The 22,500-nt window shown below is 49.4% G+C and overlaps 1 protein-coding gene across 3 annotated transcripts in view; it reads left to right on the top strand.

The window, feature by feature from the left end:
* Window positions 1–22,500, top strand: part of LOC123992499 (rho guanine nucleotide exchange factor 26-like) — an 88,358-nt gene that overhangs the window by 57,003 nt on the left and 8,855 nt on the right. Inside the window, exons 12-13 of one of the 3 annotated variants that reach the window (XM_046293687.1) lie at window positions 6,430–6,639; window positions 22,252–22,322. In XM_046293687.1, the coding sequence (XP_046149643.1) occupies window positions 6,430–6,639; window positions 22,252–22,322 (281 nt within the window). Of the gene's footprint in view, window positions 1–5,559; window positions 6,102–6,429; window positions 6,640–22,251; window positions 22,323–22,500 lie in introns of those variants that run through there. The other 2 variants (XM_046293689.1, XM_046293688.1) reach the window with 2 other exon arrangements.

Here is a 22,500-nt window from a genome sequence, read left to right on the forward strand (position 1 = left end):
TCTGTAGGTCGTTGCGACAGAGTTATGTGCGGGAAACTCTGTGTTCATGTGTGTTGTCTCTCTGGTATGAGTCAAGTGTGACTTTGGAGTATGGGCCGTTTCCCAGAACACACCTCAGCACCCTGTCCCAGCGTGGTGACAGTGGAGGTGTAGCCACGGGGCTCCAGTAACAGGGTGTGCCTTTTTGTTTTTATCTTTCAATTTCTCAGAAGATATGGGACCATTTCTGGCAGGCTCTACCTGGTTGATTTATTAGAGGGAAGGTACTCATGATAGCTCTTAGTAAGGAAAATAAAACTATTTCAGTCAGTTCAACTGTGAGGTCAACTACTGGAAGAAGCAGTGGAACCTTTAGCACAAGTGTAACGGCCTGGCTGATCATACAAACCTGTCTCTGTTGGTGTGCTCACAATCTGTGTGTGTGTCTGTACATGTGTCTGTGTATCAGTACTGAGCCTATGGATCTGCACATTGTCAGCAGGATCAGAACGGAAGCTTGTTTTACCTCCCCCCAACAACAACAAAAATATTTCAGGAACATTCTGCGCTCCGTCAATACAGTATGACTTCCTGGAAACCAGATGGCTCTCATTAATTCGTGGGTGTGCTTCTCATTCCCCCAAATCTCCTTTTTTTTCATCTCCAGCTGTGTCACGGATCATTCTGTCGCGTTCTGTCTAAATGACTGAAACCTTTTTTCTTTCTGGGAATTTGATCCAAAGCAGCTTCAGTGGTTTCCAGGACTGGGACTATTTGGATACGTGTTGGTGTGGAATCGGTTCTGCTGTGGCATGTTACTATTCCTCTCTTTCTCTCCCTATCGGTTTCTCTCTTTCTATTTCTCTTTCTCTGCATGATCAGAAATAAAAGCACTGGCTAGACTAATTGGAATCTAGGTCACGGTACATTAGGCCAACAGTAGAGCAGGGAGTGCAGAGCCAACGTTAACCCTGGACTCCATGCTACTGGGAGTGCAGAGCCAACGTTAACCCTGGACTCCATGCTACTGGGAGTGCAGAGCCAACGTTAACCCTGGACTCCATGCTACTGGGAGAGCAGAGCCAATGTTAACCCTGGACTCCATGCTACTGGGAGTGCAGAGCCAACGTTAACCCTGGACTCCATGCTACTGGGAGTGCAGAGCCAACGTTAACCCTGGACTCCATGCTACTGGGAGAGCAGAGCCAATGTTAACCCTGGACTCCATGCTACTGGGAGTGCAGAGCCAACGTTAACCCTGGACCCCATGCTACTGGGAGTGCAGAGCCAACGTTAACCCTGGACTTAAACGCGAGTAAAACCAAATGCATGCTTTTCAACCGATCGCTGCCTGCACCCGCATGCCCGACTAGCATCACCACCCTGGATGGTTCCGACCTTGAATATGTGGACATCTATAAGTACCTAGGTGTCTGGCTAGACTGCAAACTCTCCTTCCAGACCCACATCAAACATCTCCAATCGAAAATCAAATCAAGAGTCGGCTTTCTATTCCGCAACAAAGCCTCCTTCACTCACGCTGCCAAGCTTACCCTAGTAAAACTGACTATCCTACCGATCCTCGACTTCGGCGATGTCATCTACAAAATGGCTTCCAACACTCTACTCAGCAAACTGGATGCAGTCTATCACAGTGCCATCCGTTTTGTCACTAAAGCACCTTATACCACCCACCACTGCGACTTGTATGCTCTAGTCGGCTGGCCCTCACTACATATTCGTCGCCAGACCCACTGGCTCCAGGTCATCTACAAGTCCATGCTAGGTAAAGCTCCGCCTTATCTCAGTTCACTGGTCACGATGGCAACACCCATCCGTAGCACGCGCTCCAGCAGGTGTATCTCACTGATCATCCCTAAAGCCAACACATCATTTGGCCGCCTTTCGTTCCAGTACTCTGCTGCCTGTGACTGGAACGAATTGCAAAAATCGCTGAAGTTGGAGACTTTTATCTCCCTCACCAACTTCAAACATCAGCTATCCGAGCAGCTAACCGATCGCTGCAGCTGTACATAGTCTAGGAAAATAGCCCACCCATTTTCACCTACCTCATCCCCATACTGTTTTTTATACTGTTTTTATTTATTTATTTTTCTGCTCTTTTGCACACCAATATCTCTACCTGTACATGACCATCTGATCATTTATCACTCCAGTGTTAATCTGCAAAACTGTATTATTCGCCTACCTCATGCCTTTTGCACACATTGTATATAGACTGCCCATTTTTCTCTACTGTGTTATTGACTTGTTAATTGTTTATTCCATGTGTAACTCTGTGTTGTCTGTTCACACTGCTATGCTTTATCTTGGTCAGGTCGCAGTTGCAAATGAGAACTTGTTCTCAACTAGCCTACCTGGTTAAATAAAGGTGAAATAAAATAAAAAAAATAAAAAACCCTGGACTCCATGCTACTGGGAGTGCAGAGCCAACATTAACCCTGGACTCCATGCTACTGGGAGAGCAGAGCCAACATTAACCCTGGACTCCATGCTACTGGGAGTGCAGAGCCAACGTTAACCCTGGACTCCATGCTACTGGGAGTGCAGAGCCAACATTAACCCTGGACTCCATGCTACTGGGAGAGCAGAGCCAACATTAACCCTGGACTCCATGCTACTGGGAGAGCAGAGCCAACATTAACCCTGGACTCCATGCTACTGGGAGTGCAGAGCCAACATTAACCCTGGACTCCATGCTACTGGGAGAGCAGAGCCAACATTAACCCTGGACTCCATGCTACTGGGAGTGCAGAACCAACATTAACCCTGGACTCCATGCTACTGGGAGAGCAGAGCCAACATTAACCCTGGACTCCATGCTACTGGGAGTGCAGAGCCAACGTTAACCCTGGACTCCATGCTACTGGGAGTGCAGAGCCAACGTTAACCCTGGACTCCATGCTACTGGGAGTGCAGAGCCAACGTTAACCCTGGACTCCATGCTACAGGGAGTGCAGAGCCAACGTTAACCCTGGACTCCATGCTACTGGGAGTGCAGAGCCAACGTTAACCCTGGACTCCATGCTACTGGGAGTGCAGAGCCAACGTTAACCCTGGACTCCATGCTACAAGGAGTGCAGAGCCAACGTTAACCCAGTTAACGTGTCTCCCAGGTGGCTTGTGGCAAACTTTAAATGACACTTTTTATGGATATCTTTAAGAAATGGCTTTCTTCTTGCCACTCTTCCATAAAGGCCAGATTTGTGCAATATACGACTTGTACGATTGTTGTCCTATGGACAGAGTCTCCCACCTCAGCTGTAGATCTCTGCAGTTCATCCAGAGTGATCATGGGCCTCTTGGCTGCATCTCTGATCAGTCTTCTCCTTGTATGAGCTGAAAGTTTAGAGGGACGGCAGATTTGCAGTGGTCTGATACTCCTTCCATTTCAATATTATCGCTTGCACAGTGCTCTTTGGGATGTTTAAAGCTTGGGAAATCTTTTTGTATCCAAATCCGGCTTTAAACTTCTTCACAACAGTTCTTCATAACAGACCTGCCTGGTGTGTTCCTTGTTCTTCATGATGCTCTCTGCGCTTTTAACCTCTTCAGTCGACCCTCTACTTTTTTGAACATTCTGTTAAAAATCGCGCAACATTTCAGCGCCCTGCTACTCAGGCCAGGAATATAGTATATGCATATGATTAGTATGTGTGGATAGAAAACACTCAGACGTTTATAAAACTGGTTAAATCACGGCTGTGACTATAACAGAATGTGCATTTCATCGAAAAGTGCAAGAAAATCTGATCACTGAAAATGGAAATAAATATCCTTGCGCCACTTCCAGGAATTGTTCAAAGTGAACCAAATTACATGAGGCCGAGGTTTCAGTGCCTACAGCTTCCACACGATGTCTAGAGTCTTGTCATTTGATTCAGCTTTGATTCTTGGTCAAACCGAATCAAGGGAATCGATTCCCTCCGGTCTCCGACCGGATGTTTTGGTCGAGCTCTCTCCAGACATCTTTTCGAGACCGACAGCTATAGCAGCTATAGATGTTACATCGCCTTCTGATGAATTTTATCGCTTATTAACATGTACTAATACCTAAAGTTGCATTACAAAAGTATTTCGAAGTGTTTTGTGAAAGTTTATCATCGACTTTTTGAATTTTAAAAAATGACGTTATGAAACGCTATTTTTTTCCGTTTATCACGCAGTCTACATAGAACGATATCTAGGCTATATATGGACTGATTTAATAAAAAAAAGACCCAATAGTGATTATGGGACATCTAGGAGTGCCAACAAAGAAGATGGTCAAAGGTAATGAATGTTTTATATTTTATTTGTGCGGTTTGTGTAGCGACGACTATGCTAATTATTTTGTTTACGTCCCCTGCGGGTCTTTTGGGGTGTTACATGCTATCATATAATAGCTTCTCATGCTTTCACCGAAAAGCATTTTAAAAATCTGACTTGTTGCCTGGATTCACAACGAGTGTAGCTTTAATTCAATACCCTGCATGTGTATTTTAATGAACGTTTGAGTTTTAACTAATACTATTAGCATTTAGCGTAGCGCATTTGCATTTCCAGAGCTCTAGATGGGACGCCTGCGTGCCAGGTAGGAGCAAGAGGTCAACGGACCTCTGAGACTATCACAGTGCAGGTGCATTTATAAGGAGACTTGATTACACACAGGTGGATTGTATTTATCATCATTAGTCATTTAGGTCAACATTGCATCCTTCAGAGATCCTCACTGAACTTCTGGAGAGAGTTTGCTGCACTGAAAGTAAAGGGGCTGAATAATTTTGCACGCCCAATTTTTCAGTTTTTGATTTGTTAAAAAGTTTGAAATATCCAATAAATGTCGTTCCACTTCATGATTGTGTCCCACTTGTTGTTGATTCTTCACAAAAAAAGACAGTTTTATATCTTTATGTTTGAAGCCTGAAATGTGGCAAAAGGTCGCAAAGTTCAAGGGGGCCGAATACTTTCGCAAGGCACTGTATATGTACATATTCTTATTCATTCCTTTACACATGTGTGTATAAGGTAGTTGTTGTGAAATTGTTAGATTACTTGTTAGATATTACTGCACGGTCAGAACTAGAAGCACAAGCATTTCACCACGCTCATATTAACATTTGCTAACCGTGTGTATGTGACATACAATTTGATTTGATTCTCTGTTCAGGAAACCCCTAGACCCACAGGAACACTTGTGTATCAACTCACCACGACTACACAGCAGCTGGCCTCTCCCCCACCCCACCCTCTCCTCTTCTCCCCTTCCTCTCCTCTTCATCTCTTCATCACCCTCTTCTCCCCTTCCTCTCCTCTTCTCACCCTCTTCTCCTCTTCCTCAACCTGTCCTCTTTTCTTCATCTTCTCTCCCTCACCATCCTCTCCTCTTCCTCTTCTCATCATCTCCTCTTCATCTCCTCTCCCTCACCTCTTCATATCCTCTTCTCTATCCTCACCCTCCTCTTCCTCTCCTCTTCATCTCCTCTTCTCTATCCTCACCCTCCTCTTCCTCTCCTCTTCATCTCCTCTTTTCTCTCACCTTTCCTTCCCTCCCTCTGCTTTTTCCTTCTCTCTTTCAAGCTTAGTCTTCCATCTTTGTTTGTTTGAGCTCTGTGGGTCTGACTGGCTACCAGACTACTGCAGCTCTATGGGACTGACTGGCTACCAGACTATTGCAGCTCTGTGGGTCTGACTGGCTACTAGACTACTGCAGTTCTATGGGTCTGACTGGCTACCAGACTACTGCAGTTCTGTGGGTCTGACTGGCTACCAGACTACTGCAGCTCTATGGGTCTGACTGGCTACTAGACTACTGCAGTTCTATGGGTCTGACTGGCTACTAGACTACTGCAGTTCTATGGGTCTGACTGGCTACTAGACTACTGCAGTTCTATGGGTCTGACTGGCTACTAGACTACTGCAGTTCTATGGGTCTGACTGGCTACTAGACTACTGCAGCTCTGTGGGTCTGACTGGCTACCAGACTACTGCAGCTCTGTAATATGGCTAAAGGTTCATCTGCCTCACCTGATAATCTGTCTCTCATTCTCCCTCCCTCTCGCTCTCTGTCTCTCATTCTCCCTCCCTCTCACTCTCTGTCTCTCATTCTCCCTACCTCTCGCTCTCTGTCTCTCATTCTCCCTCCCTCTCGCTCTCTCTCTCATTCTCCCTCCCTCTCGCTCCCTCTCATTCTCCCTCGCTCTCTCTCTCATTCTCCCTCCCTCTCGCTCTCTGTCTCTCATTCTCCCTCCCTCTCGCTCGCTCTCTCATTCTCCCTCTGTCTCTCATTCTCCCTCCCTCTCGCTCTCTGTCTCTCATTCTCCCTCCCTCTCGCTCTCTGTCTCTCATTCTCCCTCCCTCTCGCGCTCTCTCTCATTCTCCCTCCCTCTCGCTCTCTGTCTCTCATTCTCCCTCCCTCTCGCTCTTTGTCTCTCTCTCTCTCCCCCTCAGTGAGGACAGCTACACAGTGATAGACTATGCTCTGAGGGGCCAAATTTGGGTGGGACCCTGCCAGGCCGAGGATGTCAACCTATCACCCGTCAGAAGCACCGCTGGAATGCTGACATCACGGCAGCCTGGGGCCAGCCACCTCTTCCGCCTGCGTTTCCGTAGCAACCACTCCGGAGACAAGGTGCCCATGGTCCTGGGGGTGGAGCGAATGTAAGTGTCACCTTCTACTGTACAACACTGGCTAAACACTGGCTGGGTCCTATCTGTGATCTCTCTCTGAGCTGGGTCCTATCTGTGATCTCTCTCTGAGCTGGGTCCTATCTGTGATCTCTCTCTGAGCTGGGTCCTATCTGTGATCTCTCTCTGAGCTGGGCCCTATCTGTGATCTCTCTCTGAGCTGGGTCCTATCTGTGATCTCTCTCTAAGCTGGGTCCTATCTGTGATCTCTCTCCGTGCTGGGTCCTATCTATCTCTCTCCGTGCTGGGTCCTATCTGTGATCTCTCTCCGTGCTGGGTCCTATCTGTGATCTCTCTCCGTGCTGGGTCCTATCTGTGATCTCTCTCCATGCTGGGTCCTATCTGTGATCTCTCTCCGTGCTGGGTCCTATCTGTGATCTCTCTCCGTGCTGGGTCCTATCTATCTCTCTCTGAGCTGGGTCCTCTCTATCTCTCTCCGTGCTGGGTCCTATCTGTGATCTCTCTCCGTGCTGGGTCCTATCTGTGATCTCTCTCCGTGCTGGGTCCTATCTGTGATCTCTCTCTGAGCTGGGTCCTCTCTATCTCTCTCTGAGCTGGGTCCTCTCTATCTCTCTCTGAGCTGGGTCCTATCTGTGATCTCTCTCCGTGCTGGGTCCTATCTGTGATCTCTCTCTGAGCTGGGTCCTATCTGTGATCTCTCTCTGAGCTGGGTCCTATCTGTGATCTCTCTCTGAGCTGGGTCCTATCTGTGATCTCTCTCTGAGCTGGGTCCTATCTGTGATCTCTCTCTGAGATGGGTCCTATCTGTGATCTCTCTCTGAGCTGGGTCCTATCTGTGATCTCTCTCTGAGCTGGGTCCTATCTGTGATCTCTCTCTGAGCTGGGTCCTATCTGTGATCTCTCTCTGAGCTGGGTCCTATCTGTGATCTCTCTCTGAGCTGGGTCCTATCTGTGATCTCTCTCTGAGCTGGGTCCTATCTGTGATCTCTCTCCGTGCTGGGTCCTATCTATCTCTTTCTGAGCTGGGTCCTATCTGTGATCTCTCTCTGAGCTGGGTCCTATCTGTGATCTCTCTCTGAGCTGGGTCCTATCTGTGATCTCTCTCCGTGCTGGGTCCTATCTATCTCTTTCTGAGCTGGGTCCTATCTGTGATCTCTCTCCGTGCTGGGTCCTATCTATCTCTCTCCGTGCTGGGTCCTATCTGTGATCTCTCTCCGTGCTGGGTCCTATCTGTGATCTCTCTCTGAGCTGGGTCCTATCTGTGATCTCTCTCCGTGCTGGGTCCTATCTGTGATCTCTCTCCGTGCTGGGTCCTATCTGTGATCTCTCTCTGAGCTGGGTCCTATCTGTGATCTCTCTCCGTGCTGGGACCTATCTGTGATCTCTCTCTGAGCTGGGTCCTCTCTATCTCTCTCTGAGCTGGGTCCTATCTGTGATCTCTCTCCGTGCTGGGTCCTATCTGTGATCTCTCTCCGTGCTGGGTCCTATCTGTGATCTCTCTCTGAGCTGGGTCCTATCTATCTCTCTCCGTGCTGGGTCCTATCTGTGATCTCTCTCCGTGCTGGGTCCTATCTATCTCTCTCCGTGCTGGGTCCTATCTGTGATCTCTCTCCGTGCTGGGTCCTATCTGTGATCTCTCTCCGCGCTGGGTCCTATCTGTGATCTCTCTCCGTGCTGGGTCCTATCTGTGATCTCTCTCTGAGCTGGGTCCTATCTGTGATCTCTCTCTGAGCTGGGTCCTATCTGTGATCTCTCTCTGAGCTGGGTCCTATCTGTGATCTCTCTCTGAGCTGGGTCCTATCTGTGATCTCTCTCTGAGCTGGGTCCTATCTGTGATCTCTCTCTGAGATGGGTCCTATCTGTGATCTCTCTCTGAGCTGGGTCCTATCTGTGATCTCTCTCTGAGCTGGGTCCTATCTGTGATCTCTCTCTGAGCTGGGTCCTATCTGTGATCTCTCTCTGAGCTGGGTCCTATCTGTGATCTCTCTCTGAGCTGGGTCCTATCTGTGATCTCTCTCTGAGCTGGGTCCTATCTGTGATCTCTCTCCGTGCTGGGTCCTATCTATCTCTTTCTGAGCTGGGTCCTATCTGTGATCTCTCTCTGAGCTGGGTCCTATCTGTGATCTCTCTCTGAGCTGGGTCCTATCTGTGATCTCTCTCCGTGCTGGGTCCTATCTATCTCTTTCTGAGCTGGGTCCTATCTGTGATCTCTCTCCGTGCTGGGTCCTATCTGTGATCTCTCTCCGTGCTGGGTCCTATCTGTGATCTCTCTCCGTGCTGGGTCCTATCTGTGATCTCTCTCTGAGCTGGGTCCTATCTGTGATCTCTCTCCGTGCTGGGTCCTATCTGTGATCTCTCTCTGAGCTGGGTCCTCTCTATCTCTCTCTGAGCTGGGTCCTATCTGTGATCTCTCTCTGAGCTGGGTCCTATCTATCTCTCTCCGTGCTGGGTCCTATCTGTGATCTCTCTCCGTGCTGGGTCCTATCTATCTCTCTCCGTGCTGGGTCCTATCTGTGATCTCTCTCCGTGCTGGGTCCTATCTGTGATCTCTCTCTGAGCTGGGTCCTATCTGTGATCTCTCTCTGAGCTGGGTCCTATCTGTGATCTCTCTCTGAGCTGGGTCCTATCTGTGATCTCTCTCTGAGATGGGTCCTATCTGTGATCTCTCTCTGAGCTGGGTCCTATCTGTGATCTCTCTCTGAGCTGGGTCCTATCTGTGATCTCTCTCTGAGCTGGGTCCTATCTGTGATCTCTCTCTGAGCTGGGTCCTATCTGTGATCTCTCTCTGAGCTGGGTCCTCTCTCTCTGAGCTGGGTCCTATCTGGGTCCTCTCTCTCTATCTCTCTCTCTGAGCTGGGTCCTCTATCTCTCTCTGAGCTGCGTCCTATCTGGGTCCTCTCTTTCTCTCTCTCTCTCTCTCTGAGCTGGGTCCTATCTGGGTCCTCTCTCTCTGTCTCTCTCTCTCTGAGCTGGGTCCTCTATCTGTGATCTCTCTCTGAGCTGGGTCCTATCTGGGTCCTCTCTCTCTGTCTCTCTCTCTGAGCTGGGTCCTCTATCTCTCTCTGAGCTGCGTCCTATCTGGGTCTCTCTCTCTCTCTCTCTCTCTCTCTGAGCTGGGTCCTATCTGGGTCCTCTCTCTCTGTCTCTCTCTCTCTGAGCTGGGTCCTCTATCTGTGATCTCTCTCTGAGCTGCGTCCTATCTGGGTCCTCTCTCTCTCTCTGTCTCTCTCTGAGCTGGGTCCTCTATCTCTCTCTGAGCTGGGCCCTATCTGAGTCCTTAATGATCTGTCTCTTTTCTTCATTCTTTCCTATTCACTGAATACTTGGGTCTAATATGGGGTGCTCTGGGAGTGTGTGTCCCATCAGGAACAGGTTTCTTTATATACAGTTGAAGTCAGAAGTTTTATACAGTTGGAGTCATTAACTATTTTTTCAACCACTTCACAAATGTCTTGTTAACAAACTATAGTTTTGGCAAGTTGGTTAGGACATCTACTTTGTGTATGACTAGAGATTAACGTACTTTGGTGCGAAAAGTAGAAATCAATCCCAGAACAACAGCAAAGGACCTTGTGAAGATGCTGGAGGAAACAGGTACAAAAGTATCTATATCCACAGTAAAACGAGTCCTATATCAACATAACCTGAAAGGCCGCTCTGCAAGGAAGAAGCCACTGCTTCAAAACCGCCATAAAAAAGCCAAACTACGGTTTGCAACTGCACATGGGGCCAAAGATGGTACTTTTTGGAGAAATGTCCTCTGGTCTGATGAAACAGAAATAGAACTGTTTGGCAATAACGACCATTGTTATGTTTGGAGGAAAAAGGGGGAAGCTTGCAAGCTGAAGAACACCATCCCAACCGTGAAGCACGGGGGTGGTAGCGTCATGTTGTGAGGGTGCTTTGCTGTAGGAGGGACTGGTGCACTTCACAAGATAGATTGCATCATGAGGGAGGAAATTATGTGGATATATTGAATCAACATCTCAAGACATCAGTCAGGAAGTTAAAGCTTGGTCAATGAGCCCAAGCATACTTCCAAAGTTGTGGCAAAATAGGTCAAGGTATTGGAGTGGCCATCACAAAGCCCTGGCCTCAATCCTATAGAAAATGTGTGGGCAGAACTGAAGAAGCGTGTGTGAGCAAGGAGGCCTACAAACCTGACTCAGTTACACCAGCTCTGTCAGGAGGAATGGGCCAAAATTCACCCAACTTATTGTGGGAAGCTTGTGGAAGGCAACCCAAAACGTTTGACACAAGTTAAATAATTTAAAGGCAATGCTACCAAATACTAATTGAGTGTATGTAAACGTCTGACCCACTGGGAATGTGATGAAAGAAATAAAAGCTGAAATACATAATTCTCTCTACTATTATTCTGACATTTCACATTCCTAAAATAAAGTGGTGATCCTAACTGAACAAGACAGGGATTTTTACTGGGATCAAATGTCAGAAATGTTGATCAACTGAGTTTAAATGTATTTGGCTAAGGTGTATGTACACTTCTGACTTTAACTGTATCTACCTCAGTGAATACATCTAGTGGGATGGGCTTTTTCAATCCCACAATGCCTTGAGTGTGTGTTTAGTGTGTGTGTGTGTGTGTGTGTGTGTGTGTGTGTGTGTGTGTGTGTGTGTGTGTGTGTGTGTGTGTGTGTGTGTGTGTGTGTGTGTGTGTGTGTGTGTGTGTGTGTGTGTGTGTGTGTGTGTGTGTGTGTGTGTGTGTGCGCACAAGTCACTCAGATCAAAGTCTACTCTGAGTTTATAGAGCCCACTTTTCTCTCTCTGTCTCTCTCTCTCTGTCTCTCTCTGTCTCCCTCTCTTTCTCGCTCTCTCACTAAGACCCACACACACACTGATCAAAGTCCCCTGATATCAGCGTTTCCAGCCACCATTAACCCTCTCTACTCTGTTGTCTAAGTCCTTTGGGGTAATGTTTACCCAAACACATCACCTACAGTAGGTAGAAAACATCTGAGTTGACATATTTATGGCTCTAATGGAATCATTTCCCCCTCAGCAAACACTGTCTGTATAGGGAATCATATTCCAATGATGTAGCAGCCTATTTTGGGCAGTAGTTTTATCACCCAGACCCATTGTATAATGTAAGATAGTAGCTCGGGGCCTCTGTATGGTCATGGAGAATGCAGTGAGTTGAGTTTTTGACACTTGTACACTCTACTGAAGTTGAGTCATCTTTTAAGTCATTTTTTATTTGTGAACTTTCTCTCTCTCAATTCAATTCAAGAGGCTTTATTGTCATGGGAAACACATGTTTACATTGCCAAAGCACGTGAAATAGACAATAAACAAAAGTGAAACAAACAGTAAAAGGTGGACATTGCACTCACAGAAGTTCCAAAATAATATTACAGTCATATTATATATAGTGTTTTTATTTTTCCTTTCTTTAACTAGGCAAGTCAGTTAAGAACAAATTCTTGTTTTCAATGACGGCCTACTGGGGAACAGTGGGTTAACTGCCTGTTCAGGGGCAGAACGACAGATTTGTACCTTGTCAGCTCGGGGGTTTGAACTTGCAACCTTCCGGTTACTATTCCAACACTCTAACCACTAGGCTACCCTGCCGCCCCTCCACTCTAACCACTAGGCTACCCTGCCGCCCCATTTTAACAATGTCCAAATGGTTAAAGTACACAAGGGAAAATAAATAAGCATAAATGTGGGTTTTATTTAGAATGGTGTTTGTTCTTCACTGGTTGCCCTTTTCTTGTGGCAACAGGTCACACATCTTGCTGCTGTGATGTCACACTGTGGTATTTCACCCAGTAGATATGGGAGTTTATCAAAACTGTATTTGTTTTTCGAATTCTTTGTGGGTCTGTGTAATATGAGGGAAATATGTCTCTAATATGGTCATACATTGGACAGGAGGTTAGGAAGTGCAGCTCAGTTTCCACTTCATTTTGTGGGCAGTGAGCACATAGCCTGTCTTCTCTTGAGAGCCATGTCTGCCTACGGCGGCCTTTCTCAATAGCAAGGCTATGCTCACTGAGTCTGTACATAGTCAAAGCTTTCCTTAATGTTGGGTCAGTCACAGTGGTCAGGTATTCTGCCACTGTGTATTCTCTGTTTAGGGCCAAATAGTATTCTAGTTTGCTCTGTGTTTTTGTTAATTCTTTCCAATGTGTCAAGTAATTATCTTTTTGTTTTCTCATGATTTGGTTGGGTCTAATTGTGCTGTTGTCCTGGGGCTCTGTGGGGTGTGTTTGTGAACAGAGCCCCAGGACCAGCTTGCTTAGGGGACTCTTCTCCAGTTTCATCTCTCTGTAGGTGATGTCTTTGTTATGGAAGGTTTGGGAATAGATTCCTTTTTAGGTGGTTGTAGAATTTAACGGCTCTTTTCTGGATTTTGATAATTAGTGGGTATCGGCTTATTTCTGCTCTGCATTATTTGGTGTTCTACGTTGTACACGGAGGATATTTTTGCCGAATTCTGCATGTAGAGTCTCAATTTGGTGTTTGTCACACATGGCCCTCCTTGGTTGGTGACAGAAGCACCAGATCATCAACAAACAGACATTTGACTTCAGATTCTAGTAGTGTTAGGCTTGTCTGTCTGTCTGTCTGTCTGTCTGTCTGTCTGTCTGTCTGTCTGTCTGTCTGTCTGTCTGTCTGTCTGTCTGTCTGTCTGTCTGTCTGTCTGTCTGTCTGTCTGTCTGTCTGTCTGTCTGTCTGTCTGTCTGTCTGTCTGTCTGTCTGTCTGTCTGTCTGTCTGTCTGTCTGTCTGTCTGTCTGTCTGTCTGTCTGTCTGTCTGTCTGTCTGTCTGTCTGTCTGTCTGTCTGTCTGTCTGTCTGTCTGTCTGTCTGTCTGTCTGTCTGTCTGTCTGTCTGTCTGTCTGTCTGTCTGTCTGTCTGTCTGTCTGTCTGTCTGTCTGTCTGTCTGTGCTTTTCACTGGCCTCCATATAAAGGACGTGTTCACTTCCTTTGTCAGCGAATAGGGAGTGCTTACATGCAGGTGTACACACACACACACACACACACACACACACACACACACACACACACACACACACACACACACACACACACACACACACACACACACACACACACACACACACACACACACACACACACACACACACACACACACACACACATACAAGGCCAGATCTCCCTCATTCCTCTATCTGTTTAGGTTAACCTCTTTTTCTAAACACATTCTCTACAGATCCTAGCATAAACATAACATTATCTTCATCCAATACCTATCTTAGCTAAACGTATCCATAACAACTAGAATGCCTTGCAGACTCTGTCTGTATTCAGTATCTTGTGTGACTGACTGGAGGGTTTTTCCAGGCTATATGCTTGCTACCACATGCCATGCCCTGACTCATGCTGCCCAGTCAGCTGCATTAACCTGGCTCCCCCTCTCCCTGAGTGTCTCTTCACAGAGGCCTGCCTGCTTGCAGTGTGTGTGTGTCTGTTTGGAAAGCCCCCAGATTTCCCCCTCTAAGAGCGTGGGTCAGGACCCCTGCTGTAATGTAATGACTTAATAATAGTATGTGTGTGTGTGTCTGTGAGACAGCAGTTGCCCCTCACTCACTGGACTAGCGAGTCCCCGGCAACCAGCCATTGTTTCATTGGTTGCCTAGCATTGGTTGCCTAGCAGGAAACCTGTTGTTGAGTTGGCATGTTCCCACGATTCACACACTAACCCCTCGTTCCCCTTCATCCCTCTCTCGCCGCTCTTCTCTCTCTCTTTACCCCCCGTTATCCAGTCCTCTATGTTGTCCTTATGAGAGAAAGAGAGAGAGAGAGAGAGAGAGAGAGAGAGAGAGAGAGAGAGAGAGAGAGAGAGAGAGAGAGAGAGAGAGAGAGAGAGAGAGAGAGAGAGAGAGAGAGAGAGAGAGAGAGAGAGAGAGAGAGAGAGAGAGAGAGAGAGAGAGAGAGAGAGAGAGAGAGAGAGAGAGAGAGAGAGAGAGAGAGAGAGAGAGAGAGAGAGAGAGCACAGGAAGCCATCATTCATGCTTGTCTCTACCTGTGTGTGTGTCAGCCTCAACCACACACAGAGAGAGCTTGAGGGTCTGTGCATCCCTTCCCACACATATGATACCTGTGTGTGTTCCAACAGGAATGTATTCATTTATTTAACCTTGTTTTAACCAGGCAGGTCGGTAAAGAAGAAAATCGTATTTACAATGACGGTCTCCCCCCTTCCCCGGCCAAACCCACACGACCCTGGACCAATGGTGTTCCCCCCTATGGGACTCCCAATTACAGCCGGATGTGATGCAACCTGGATTCAAACCAGGGACTGTAGTGACGCCCCTTTAACAGCTGCGATACTCAGGAGCCGTGTGTGTTGGTGCCTTTACTAATAAACGAGCGTGTGTATTAATCGTCCTGATACCTCAGCTGGCATGTTTTATGGTGGGAACGCTGCACAACGTGTGTGTGTGCGTCCAACTGCCAAGACCAGCAGTGAACAGATGTCATTCCCACATGTCTCCCTTAGACTCAGACAGCCATGCAAACATTCAGTCACTCAGAGACACACACCGGTGTGTCTTCTCTCCTGACCTCCAGAGTGTCATGACTCAGTACAGGTTCTCCTGAGGGCAACCAAGGAACCCTGTGTATCTCCCTCAGTCCCTGAACCCGAGTTAACACACCATCACAGTTTACATTCACTGTGACCCGGATAGATAAGAGTGTATTTGTGGTCACATCGACCACCTGGGACCGTCCAATCACAGTCCTGAAGAATGCTTGACCGTGGAGAATGTCCTGAATGATAGTTGTGGTGCTATTGAGCCTCCGACAGGGAAATGACCACAGGACACGGACCACAGGACACGGACCACAGGACACGGACCACAGGACACGGACCACAGGACACGGACCACAGGACCACAGGACACGGACCACAGGTTCACAGGACACGGACCACAGGACTACAGGACACGGACCACAGGACTACAGGACACGGACCACAGGACTACAGGACACGGACCACAGGACCACAGGACACGGACCACAGGTTCACAGGACACGGACCACAGGACCACAGGACACGGACCACAGGTTCACAGGACACGGACCACAGGACCACAGGACACGGACCACAGGACTACAGGACACGGACCACAGGACCACAGGACACGGACCACAGGTTCACAGGACACGGACCACAGGACCACAGGACACGGACCACAGGACTACAGGACACGGACCACAGGACACGGACCACAGGACACGGACCACAGGACCACAGGACACGGACCACAGGACTACAGGACACGGACCACAGGACACGGACCACAGGACGACAGGACACGGACCACAGGACCACAGGACACGGACCACAGGACTACAGGACACGGACCACAGGACCACAGGACACGGACCACAGGACACGGACCACAGGACCACAGGACCACAGCACACGGACCACAGGACCACAGGACATGGACCACAGGACACGGACCACAGGACCACAGGACCACAGGACACGGACCACAGGTTCACAGGACACGGACCACAGGACCACAGGACACGGACCACGGGACACGAACCACAGGACACAGACCACAGGACACGGACCACAGGACACGGACCACAGGACACGGACCACAGGACCACAGGACACGGACCACAGGACCACAGCACACGGACCACAGGACCACAGGACACGGACCACAGGACTACAGGACACGGACCACACGACCACAGGACACGGACCACAGGACCACAGGACACGGACCACAGGACACGGACCACAGGACCACAGGACCACAGGACACGGACCACAGGTTCACAGGACACGGACCACACGACCACAGGACACGGACCACAGGACACGGACCACAGGACCACAGGACACGGACCACAGGTTCACAGGACACGGACCACAGGACACGGACCACAGGACACGGACCACAGGACACGGACCACAGGACATGGACCACAGGACTACAGGACACGGACCACAGGTCACGGACCACCGGACAGGGACCACAGGACCACAGAACACGGACCACAGGACACGGACCACAGGACACGGACCACCGGACAGGGACCACAGGACCACAGGACACGGACCACAGGACACGGACCACAGGACACGGACCACAGGACGTGGACCACAGGACACGGACCACAGGACTACAGGACACGGACCACAGGACACGGACCACAGGACACGGACCACAGGACACGGACCACCGGACGCGGACCACAGGACCACAGGACACGGACCACCGGACGCGGACCACAGGACATGGACTACAGGACACGGACCACAGGACACAGACCACAAGACACGGACCACCGGACGCGGACCACAGGACCACAGGACACGGACCACAGGACCACAGGACACAGTATGTGGTTTAGCAGCTGACCAAGATGGCTTTAGTACAGGTGACCTCACCAGGGTGAAAATGGTAGAGACTAACTACGTAGCAGGTGACCTCACCAGGGTGATAACGGTAGAGACGACCACTACGTAGCAGATGACCTCACCAGGGTGATAACGGTAGAGACGACCACTACGTAGCAGGTGACCGCTACATAACAGGTGACCTCACCAGGGTGATAACGGTAGAGACGACCACTACGTAGCAGGTGACCGCTACATAACAGGTGACCTCACCAGGGTGATAACGGTAGAGATAACTCTACGTAGCAGGTGACCTCACCAGGGTGATAACGGTAGAGACTAACTCTACGTAGCAGGTGACCTCACCAGGGTGATAACGGTAGAGACTAACTCTACGTAGCAGGTGATCTCACCAGGGTGATAACGGTAGAGACGAACCCTACGTAGCAGGTGATCTCACCAGGGTGATAACGGTAGAGACGACCACTATGTAGCAGGTGACCTCACCAGGGTGATAACGGTAGAGACGACCGCTACGTAGCAGGTTTCCTCACCAGGGTGATAACGGTAAAGACTAACCCTACGTAGCAGGTTTCCTCACCAGGGTGATAACGGTAGAGACGAACCCTACGTAGCAGGTGACTTCACCAGGGTGATAACGGTAGAGCCGACTGCTACGTAGCAGGTGACCTCACCAGGGTGATAACGGTAGAGACGACCCCTACGTAGCAGGTGACCGCTACGTAGCAGGTGACCTCACCAGGGTGATAATGGTAGAGACGACCGCTACGTAACAGGTGACCTCACCAGGGTGATAACGGTAGAGACGACCGCTACGTAACAGTGGACCTCACCAGGGTGATAACGGTAGAGACGACCCTTACATTCTGCATTTGAACACCATTTTTTAGAGAGTCGTTAAAACTGTGCAAGGGAAATAGTCTATTAATTACACCGTTTTTACCAACTATTGAGTTACATTAATTGTGAACGATTATTCAGGCTATATGAGCAGATTTATAGAATGTTGAGACATGAAATTGCTGTCCTGGACAGTTAGGGGCTGACACTGTGTTTTGGGGGGAGGGGGGTGATTCCCGGATTAAGCTGGAACAGAACTGGAATGGGAAACAGAATAATGGAATGATGGAAGTCTGATTCATGGAGCTCTTTGTTCAGATTCTCCACACAGACTCCATTCACTCTGCCTGGTCTGACCTGTGGTGGGTTCTGGGTCAGTATCTCTGAGTCTGTGTGTGCAACCCAAAGTGCACCCTTTTCCCTATATACAGCACTACGTTTCACCATTTGAGGCCTGGTTAAAGTCAATGTGGTGCACTTTGTGCCGCAGGCTCTGAGTCAACTGGTCCTGGCTGACTGTGAAGGGGTGAGACAGAGACTGGTCCTGGCTGGCTGTGAAGGGGTGAGACAGAGATGGTCCTGGCTGGCTGTGAAGGGGTGAGACAGAGACTGGTCCTGGCTGGCTGTGAAGGGGTGAGACAGAGACTGGTCTTGGCTGGCTGTGAAGGAGTGAGACAGAGACTGGTCCTGGCTGGCTGTGCAGGGTGAAGGGGTGAGACAGAGACTGGTCCTGGCTGGCTGTGAAGGGGTGAGACAGAGACTGGTCCTGGCTGGCTGTGCAGGGTGAAGGGGTGAGACAGAGACTGGTCCTGGCTGGCTGTGAAGGGGTGAGACAGAGACTGGTCCTGGCTGGCTGTGCACGGTGAAAGGGTGAGACAGAGACTGGTCCTGGCTGACTGTGAAGGGTGAAGGGGTGAGACAGAGACTGGTCCTGGCTGTGCACGGTGAAGGGGTGAGACAGACTGGTCCTGGCTGGCTGTGAAGGGGTCAGACAGAGACTGGTCCTGGCTGACTGTGAAGGGTGAAGGGGTGAGACAGAGACTGTACCCCTCTACCCCATCTCCCTCCCGTTATGTTTCAGTCTCATCCCACACAGGCTTTTTCCCTCTATCCGTCAATCTAGCTCACTCTTTCTCTATGAATCACTATATTCTACCTTTTTTTCCGGCTTTTTCTTTCATTCTTTCTTCCTTTCTCTAAATCTGTCTTTTCTTTCCCTCCTTGGTGTGGGCAGGTGAGGTGGCAGGTAGAGTTACCTGGTGAAACCTGACCTGTGTCCCTCCTCCCATTCACCAGAGACACAAACCAAAAGCTATTCTGTTCCTTTCCTGTGAATTAGCCTCTGTCCCTGTTCAACTGAATCAAAACACCTCTGTTCTCCCTCTCTCTCTCTCTCTCTCTCTCTCTCACGGACAAGGACTGGGAGGGAGAGGGGCGGGAGATTACTGGGAGGGAAGGGGGTGAGAGGGCTGGGAGAGGACTGCGAGGGGGATGAGAGAGGGATAACAACATGCACATTTCTCCCTTAGTGGACTAATAAAGCTGTTTTCTTCCTGTCTGTGTATAGTGTGGGGTGTATTGACTTCCTCTCTGTGGATAGTGTGGGGGGTATTGACTTCCTCTCTGTGGATAGTGTGGGGGGTATTGACTTCCTCTCTGTGGATAGTGTAGGGGGTATTGACTTCCTCTCTGTGGATAGTGTGGGCGGTATTGACTTCCTCTCTGTGGATAGTGTGGGGTGTATTGACTTCCTGTCTGTGGATAGTGTGGGGTGTATTGACTTCCTCTCTGTGGATAGTGTGGGGGGGTATTGACTACCTGTCTGTGTATAGTGTGGGGTGTATTGACTTCCTCTCTGTGGATAGTGTGTGGTGTATTGACTTCCTGTCTGTGGATAGTGTTGGGTGTATTGACTTCCTCTCTGTGTATAGTGTGTGGTGTATTGACTTCCTGTCTGTGTATAGTGTGTGGTGTATTGACTTCCTCTCTGTGTATAGTGTGTGGTGTATTGACTTCCTCTCTGTGTATAGTGTGGGGTGTATTGACTTCCTGTCTGTGTATAGTGTGGGGTGTATTGACTTCCTCTCTGTGTATAGTGTGGGGTGTATTGACTTCCTCTCTGTGTATTGTGTGTTTCAACAACCATGACTGACTGTTGTTCATCTTATTCTAAGTGAATTGAATCAGAAACAAAGGACATAATGAGAGCGGTGTCATCAGTCCACTACTTTGTGATGCTGTGAGGTGGTTGTTGTCTGATGCTGTGAGGTGGCTGTTGTCTGATGCTGTGAGGTGGTTGTTGTCTGATGCTGTGAGGTGGTTGTTGTCTGATGCTGTGAGGTGGCTGTTGTCTGATGCTGTGAGGTGGTTGTTGTCTGATGCTGTGAGGTGGCTGTTGTCTGATGCTGTGAGGTGGCTGTTGTCTGATGCTGTGAGGTGGTTGTTGTCTGATGCTGTGAGGTGGTTGTTGTTTGCGATGCTGTGAGGTGGTTGTTGTTTGCAATTCTGTGTGGTGGTTGTTGTTTGCGATGCTGTGTGTGGTCGTTGTTGTTTGCGATGCTGTGAGGTGGTTGTTGTTTGCGATGCTGTGTGTGGTCGTTGTTGTTTGCGATGCTGTGAGGTGGTTGTGGTCTGATGCTGTGAGGTGGTTGTTGTCTGATGCTGTGAGGTGGTTGTTGTTTGCGATGCTGTGAGGTCGTGGTGTGATGCTGTGAGGTCGTGGTGTGATGCTGTGAGGTCGTGGAGTGATGCTGTGAGGTCGTGGTGTGATGCTGTGAGGTCGTGGTGTGATGCTGTGAGGTTGTGGTGTGATGCTGTGAGGTTGTGGTGTGATGCTGTGAGGTGGTTGTTGTTTGCGATGCTGTGAGGTCGTGGTGTGATGCTGTGAGGTCGTGGTGTGATGCTGTGAGGTCGTGGTGTGATGCTGTGAGGTCGTGGTGTGGTGCTGTGAGGTCGTGGTGTGATGCTGTGAGGTCGTGGTGTGATACTGTGAGGTCGTGGTGTGGTGCCGTGAGGTCGTGGTATGGTGCTGGGAGGTCGTGGTGTGGTGCTGGGAGGTCGTGGTATGGTGCTTGGAGGTCGTGGTGTGGTGCTGGGAGGTCGTGGTGTGATGCTGGGGGGTCGTGGTGTGATGCTGGGCGGTCGTGGTGTGATGCTGGGAGGTCGTGGTGTGATGCTGGGAGTTTGTGGTGTGATGCTGGGAGGTCGTGGTGTGGTGCTGTGAGGTCGTGGTGTGATGCTGGGAGGTTGTGGTGCTGTGAGGTCGTGGTGTGATGCTGGGAGGTTGTGGTGCTGTGAGGTCGTGGTGTGGTGCTGTGAGGTCATGGTGTGATGCTGGGAGGTTGTGGTGCTGTGAGGTCGTGGTGTGATGCTGGGAGGTTGTGGTGCTGTGAGGTCGTGGTGTGGTGCTGTGAGGTCGTGGTGTGATGCTGGGAGGTCGTGGTGTGATGCTGGGAGGTCGTGGTGTGATGCTGGGGGGTCGTGGTGTGATGCTGGGGGGTCGTGGTGTGATGCTGTGAGGTCGTGGTGTGATGCTGGGAGGTCGTGGTGTGATGCTGTGAGGTCGTGGTGTGATGCTGGGAAGTTGTGGTGCTGGGAGGTCATGGTGTGATGCTGTGGAATACCTAGGATAGGATAAGTAATCCCTCTCACCCCCCCTCCCCCCCCCCCTTAAGTTTTAGATGCACTATTGTAAAGTGACTGTTCCACTGGATGTCATAGGGTGAATGCACCAATTTGTAAGTCGCTCTGGATAAGAGCGTCTGCTAAATGACTTAAATGTAAATGTAAATGTGAGTTCGTGGTGTGATGCTGGGAGGTCGTGGTGTGATGCTGGGGGTCGTGGTGTGATGTTGGGAGGTTGTGGTGCTGTGAGGTCGTGGTGTGATGTTGGGAGGTTGTGGTGCTGTGAGGTCGTGGTGTGATGTTGGGAGGTTGTGGTGCTGTGAGGTCGTGGTGTGATGCTGTGAGTTCGTGGTGTGATGCTGGGAGGTCGTGGTGTGATGCTGGGAGGTCGTGGTGTGATGCTGGGAGGTCGTGGTGTGATGCTGGGAGGTCGTGGTGTGATGCTGGGAGGTCGTGGTGTGATGCTGGGAGGTCGTGGTGTGATGCTGGGAGGTTGTAATCGCAGTACTTCCCCAGCTTGTCCTCTGGGTTGTATCCTATGTCGCTCTGAAAGAAAAGGTTGTCTGCTTAATGACTGAAATATTAGTTTCCTGAAACAGGGTGTGTTGATACGATCAGCTAGCGGAAAGGCAAACTGAAGTTGTGTTTTTTCCTGCAAGACTGCAGTGATATTATAAACCTCCATGTCGACCACATGACTTTCTATGTTGTTATGGTGCTAAATTACTCATTAATATGTAAGAGGAAAAGTGTTGTAAAATGATGTTTGTCTGTCCAACAGGAATGAGCGTGCTCGCTGGATCAGTGCTCTGGGCCAGAGCAGCAATGACGAGAAGAACCAAGACCGAACCAGTGAGTTCAGCACCACACACACACCTTCACTCAGACAGCACTATCAAACATGGCTGGTCAGTGGAACTCACATGTACACACACACCACCACCTGGTGGTGGAGTAGTAGAACTGTCTTCCAATCACTGTGTCAAATCAAAGTTTATTTGTCACATGCGCCGAACACAACAGGTGTAGA

This window comes from Oncorhynchus gorbuscha, linkage group LG13 (assembly GCF_021184085.1).
Source record: "Oncorhynchus gorbuscha isolate QuinsamMale2020 ecotype Even-year linkage group LG13, OgorEven_v1.0, whole genome shotgun sequence".
In the NCBI taxonomy this organism is placed as follows: Eukaryota; Metazoa; Chordata; class Actinopteri; order Salmoniformes; family Salmonidae; genus Oncorhynchus; species Oncorhynchus gorbuscha.